The 6,000-nt window shown below is 38.0% G+C and overlaps 1 protein-coding gene across 6 annotated transcripts in view; it reads left to right on the top strand.

Moving 5' to 3' along the window:
- Positions 1-203: 203 nt before the first annotated feature.
- Positions 204-6,000, top strand: part of LOC117215669 (protein scalloped) — a 338,791-nt gene continuing 332,994 nt past the window's right edge. For 2 of the 6 annotated variants that reach the window (XM_033462054.1, XM_033462058.1), the window contains exon 1: positions 212-333. Coding sequence is in view for 1 of the 6 variants with exons in the window: in XM_033462055.1 (XP_033317946.1) it covers positions 2,018-2,042 (25 nt within the window). In the remaining 5 variants the exon portion in view is untranslated. Of the gene's footprint in view, positions 334-359; positions 730-1,465; positions 2,043-6,000 lie in introns of those variants that run through there. The other 4 variants (XM_033462055.1, XM_033462049.1, XM_033462050.1 and 1 more) reach the window with 3 other exon arrangements.

Raw genomic sequence — 6,000 nt, 5'->3', positions numbered from 1 at the left:
CCGCGCGGGGAGTGGGGAAATGCGAATCTTGTATATCGCGGTGGGGGTAGGTAATCGGCTGACTTCGGGGAGATTCGTGCTTAATCGGGAACGTTCGGCTTCTGGTTTCTCCCGCGGCCGCATAAGCGGTGTCAGCGTGTGCGCAGACCGGCTGCGCAGCAGGCGTGTGCGTTGTCCAGATTCTTTGTGCCATTCCTGGCATACCAAAAACAAGAGTGGTGACTGCGCTCGTATTTACCGGGGTGCAGCCTTGCGCGCTAATATTACTGTGCGAATTTTACCCGTGGTGTGAAGGCCCCGCGCGCGCGCGACGCCACGTCAGCTCGCCCAGTGGTAAGTACATTAAAGAAAATAGTGTCGAAAGATCGTGGAAAGAGCGCGTCTACTCGTCCACGCCCGTGTGTCCCAGCGGCGTCGTCCCACACAGGGGCCGCGCACGGAACGGATTCGACAGCAGCGACGAGACGGCGATATACACACTGTCGGACACCGACAGACAGACAGACAGACGGACGGACGAACGAGAGCGAGAGACAGAGGGAGCGATAAACGCTCGTGCGAAAGAAAGAGACGAACGTATAAACCTATTGTGCGATAAAGATAAATATATAAAAGAGGAACTTAAACTCGACAGAGTGCGTGAATGATGTATATGCGTGGCGACGTTATTCAGTGCAAAAAAACACATAACCGATCCTCGTCATATTCCTTGTATGTCGTGATTGTCAGGTTCGTACTTCCGGTGACCGTGATGTTCGCATTGCTTGCTCCGGTGTTGCTGCTAGTGCTCTTACTATTGCTTTCCGACTAAAAAAGGAAGAGATAGTATATACGTATGAGCGAGTGAGAGAGAAAGAGTGTGTGAGAGAAAGGATAGGAAAGTAGAGGGAGCGAAAGAGAGAGAAAGAAAGAGAGAGAGAGATATGTGTGTGATAAAATGATAGTCGGATCAGTTTGATAAACGAAGAGCTCGAGTCGTGCCGGTTTATACCTGCGGTTTGGCGGTGCATCCGTCTTTGTCCGATTGTCGCGTGTTTACGAGCGTTGTGTCAGCTGTGTGTCAAGAGAACGCAACCGTGTGTATACGTGTGTGTTACGCGAAGCGTGTGCAGTCTCTCTGGCAACGTGTACGGGACTCAGCCAGCGACGGAGACTCGCGTCGAGGAGGTTAGGAGCGATTGGTGTGCCGGTGGTGGTGGGCTGCGTGCGTTTCCCCGAGGAGAGCGCGCCACGACAGAAACGTGTGCCTCTCTGCCTAGTGCCTGCGTGCCTGCCCGCTCGCTCACCCGCTTCTGGTGAATTCGTATGGTGAATTATTGATCCGCGGCGGCGTGTGCGTGCGGAAAAACCGCGCGCGACTATAACGCACCGATTCACGCTCCATACTAAAATCTGATACTAATAAACGAAAGAAACTAAAAGTTTACCGAAAGTCAAAGATACAGACATAGTAACCTGTTGTTTTGAAAACTGTGCGCGCGACTACACGTATATTGTATGAGATTGGAGGTGGAGCAGGAGTGGTGGCAGGATTTTCTTTCCCCTAGACGGGACCAAGCGAGAAGTGCGTGCACATATTCCATTGCTCCGAACGTAGTGTCTTTCTCTTTTTCTGTCATTCTCTATTTCCCTCTTTCTCTGTTTCGGTCTTTCTTTCTCGTTCTGTCTCTTTTCCCCGCTCTTTCTCAGCTATACGTGTATGCGTCTCGCTCTAGCTGCGTTACCTTTGCCGCGTGTGCATCCACGAAACTAAACGCGGGAAAACCTACGGCGCGAAATATATCCCAGAGGAATGTACACTTATCGTGTTCTTATCGTGGGACACGTTCAGTTTTTGAAGCTCGGCCAGTGAGTGAGATTTCGAAGACCGTGCGAAAGTATGTTGGCGTGAAGGCGACGAAAGTATGTTGTCGTGAGACGACCACTGAGATTAAGGTTCGAGGAACTTGAACGCAAACCTCTTTCGGGTATTGATAATCCAGGACGAGCGCAACCTACCTCCACCACCGTGACTTGGATGGATACTGTGCATTATTTCTGGAGTGAGTTTCTCTTTTAATCGTGCGCTTGTGTATATACATATGTTGCATGGAACCATGTTTCCTGTGTGTGTGTATGTGGGAAGGAAGGGAGGTGTAGATGTGTAAACGACGATGTGTCTTCTAACGTGCTGTTTTTTCGCGTCTCTCGCGACTCAAATTTGCCGCCGTCGGGACATGCGTTCGCGTGAACTGCTTTACAATTATTGCTATGTCTTTTCTATTTATATTTCTAGCGTAATTTCGTCTATAAATATTTTTATACTTTTTCTTATTTCAGTGAATATTTTTAACGTAAAATACGCAGTAGTATTTAACGAATGTTATTAGAAATGAATATATAAGAAAAGTTTTCGATTTATATTTCCCGCGTAATATTGTTCATAAATGTTATTATACTTTTTCTTACGTTAGCGAATATTTTTAAGGTATATTATAAAAAGTTAATACATAAGAAAAGTCCACCTAGGCTGTTATTGTTTATGTCCGGATATTTCTAAATTCTTTTACAATTAATGCATCTTTTTGGACAGCCTTTTATCCGATTCATACTTCCCGCGTTATTTCACGTATAAACTTTGCTACATATATGCTTCTTCGTTTCAGCGAATGCTTTAAATGTAAAATACGCGATTGTTAATATAGAAAGAATATTTAACGAGTATTGTAGAAAGTAAATGCATAGGAAAATATCCGTAAACCAGATTGCTTTTAGTGAGTCTTCTAGACGTAAACTGAGATTGTATGCAGCTATGATTTATTTTAAATTTCATACTTATTGATTGACGGTTGATTCAAACAACGACAAAAGTATCGTCGAAGTGACAGTGAATTTAATACCACGACGTTATCAGAGTAGGTTATCGAAGTAATTCCACAATAACATAGTGTAACACGCTATTACATAAATTTAATCAGATACTTGTTATCATGGCGGATAAGCGGGTACGACCAGGTACGTTGTCGGGAAAAGACTGTTGCCGTCGATTGCTCATTCTGGGTCAGTTTATTCGCGCTGACCTGTCTCTGTCATTGTGTTTGTATTTCAATTAAAAACTAGTTAGCTGGAACGCCGGTTTTTCGTGTCCACTTTATAGTCGCTATAAACTTGTCATACAATAGCATATGCTACAATCAACAATTTCTTATGAATAAAATCAAGATGTAGGATAATCGTGACCTGTTCTTTTCAAGTGTACTAGGCTGTTTATGCTTCTTATTTGGAAACGTTTGTTTACGCGTCTATGAAATTTAAATAAGTTAATGCGATATTTTTATATCTATTATTGGCATTGAATGGTAATTTTCTTTTAGACTTTTATTTTTAGTGCTTTTATATGTATAATACACATGTATTAGATTGCTTATGCTTTTTATTAAAGAAAGTTTTTTCATGATTTAACACGTTATGATACACAAAATTTAAATAAATTTATTTAATATTATTTTTATATTATTAATATTGAATGATAATCTATCTTTAGACTATTCTTTTTATTATTTTTGAATAATTCGTATTAAATGCTTGCGATGGTATGATTGTAATAGCTGAAATAATCAACAATGTTTATATTAATAAATTTTGATATGTTAGAAATAAGACAAGGGACAGAAAGTTCTTTATTTATCATAATAAATTTTAATATAAAGGCAGTCATTTTTGTCATTAGAGATACTTAATTTCGGGAACGTTACAATAATCAAACTTTGGAAAGTCTTCAACAATTTTAAAGTTATATTTTCATTCGAATTACTTAAATTCATTGAAAAGTAGCTTTAAGAAATCTGTAACCTAATATACTAAATCATTTTGTTCTTTTTCTAATCAGTGAATTATTGTAAATTTTTTTATTTAGATGGACTACTGTATGTCGGTTTCTTCGTATTATTTTTATATTTAATGTTCCAATGTACGTATATCAGAGTAGGTAAATACTAAAGCACAGAATTTTTAGAATTTTAATTACGTTTGCGAACTGCGTCGCCATTATGTTGCATATTTAACCTCAACAATCTATAAGGTTTAATAACATCGACGCCAAAGGAACTGAAATTACCGACAAAATATGCATGAAAACTGTTTAGCACGGTGTTAATTATATTTTCACGTTTACGTTTTATTTTTATCGGAGCTAATCTACAATTTAAAAAATTGAAATACCATTTTGATTATTTCTACATTTCACGTTAATAAAATGGATTTACGTGTGTTTTATAAGATTACTGCACCTTGCGGGAGTTGAATGTAAGTAATGAAGTTTTGGTAGAAAATTAATTTGGTTTGGAATAGTTGAGTTTAATGGCGTCGTGATAATAACCGGCGTACGGTTGAGGCTTAGAAAGCTGTAAATTTTGTTAACACCGATGCATTATCTTTATCCGTATCTTATCTGCTCGCACCTATCCGACTTGATTGAAGAAATATCTGAAATTGAAAACGTGGTTTGAATGGAAATATCAATAGATAGGGCAATCGCTGTGTATTCAACAGTTGCGTCGTAATTTGAAAGTTTGTGGAAATATAGTAAGTACATATGTACTTCGTTTCGTCATAGGAAAATAAACAGTTGTTTGTTAATGTATGCTAATGAAATTTGAATACTTTGAGAAATGATTATTCGATATTAGGAATATTCTCACGTGCGGAATTGTTTATCTTGCATTTTTTCTCACGAAGTGAAGAGTTATGTGGAATATTTGAACTTTATCTTGAAACAGTTATATTGATGATGTTTAACGCATAAAAAAGTGAAAATTATATTATACTAATTTCTAAATTAGAGTATAATAATACTCAAAAATCTAATCTCATTTTCCAGTGTTGTCATCTTGAAATATGGTTTATTAATGAAAAGTAGTTTCATTTATTGAAATTAAAAATTATAATGCGCTATTACACGCAGTTTTTGTAAATTAAGAGATATTGTGTCACGCTATAATTAAACAATTTTTAAGCATTGAATTTAATTGAAAAATTATAACTGATGATATATATGGAAGGTAAATCTCCATTTGTGCAGAAAGTATAATAAAACGTTATTTTATAGGCAAACAGGAAGCAAAGCGAAAAAGGCACGATAGAAAAATTGTAGCATATTACTTATTTAATCAAACACATATTAATACTCTGCACATTTTCTAAATTTATTTATATATCCAAAGTCATATTCTCCGGTTGCTAATGACTACGTTATATGATCACGTCGCATTAGAACATAATAAATGCATTATTCATGTTACGTCATATGTGGTAATAATAACAAAATTATATGATATGAAATGTTTATATGGAACATAAAAAACACGATGTATACGGTGATCAGGAAATATAATAGAAACCATTATCCTGGAATCCTGGAATAGTATAGTTGCTAAATTGAACACTTAAAACAGGCACTTTCCATATTCTATATTCTACATTTTTCCTATGATTCTTCTCTTATTGATACAGCTTATTAAACATTAACTTACATTCATGTGCTCAACGTCTTAATAATAATAATAATAATAACAATAATATGATAATTCTACATTATATTGAACTTTCTAAACCGTTCGCAACATACATACTTAAAATCACGCATACTTATATAATTATCCTTTAATTTCTATAAACACGTGATTGTCCGCGGAAGTGTCGTCCGCACGACGGTGCGTGTTGAAAGTCAAACGAGCCGGTTAAAAATCGTCGACGCTCGTTTCGAGGCCCGGGCCCGATATATATCCAACTTTTTAACTGGGGGCCCGATAAACATCTGGGGTTCCCTAGGAGGGGAAAGCAAGGCGGCAGGTGCAACCTGTGTGTTTCTTCAAGCTTGTTTCTACCCCCTCCTTGTTCCCGCTAGCCGAACAGCTCGTTTTTCTTCTCGAGAAGCAGTGCACGCACGCGAACCGCGGAACCGGTAGCGTGGTAATCGGTAATCGGTAATCGGTAATCGGTAATCGATGAATTCGATATTCA

Source organism: Bombus bifarius, unplaced genomic scaffold (assembly GCF_011952205.1).
Source record: "Bombus bifarius isolate JDL3187 unplaced genomic scaffold, Bbif_JDL3187 scf7180000009770, whole genome shotgun sequence".
NCBI lineage: Eukaryota > Metazoa > Arthropoda > Insecta > Hymenoptera > Apidae > Bombus > Bombus bifarius.
The sequence above is the reverse complement of the archived record's forward strand: the minus strand, read 5'-3'. Positions and strand labels throughout refer to the sequence as shown.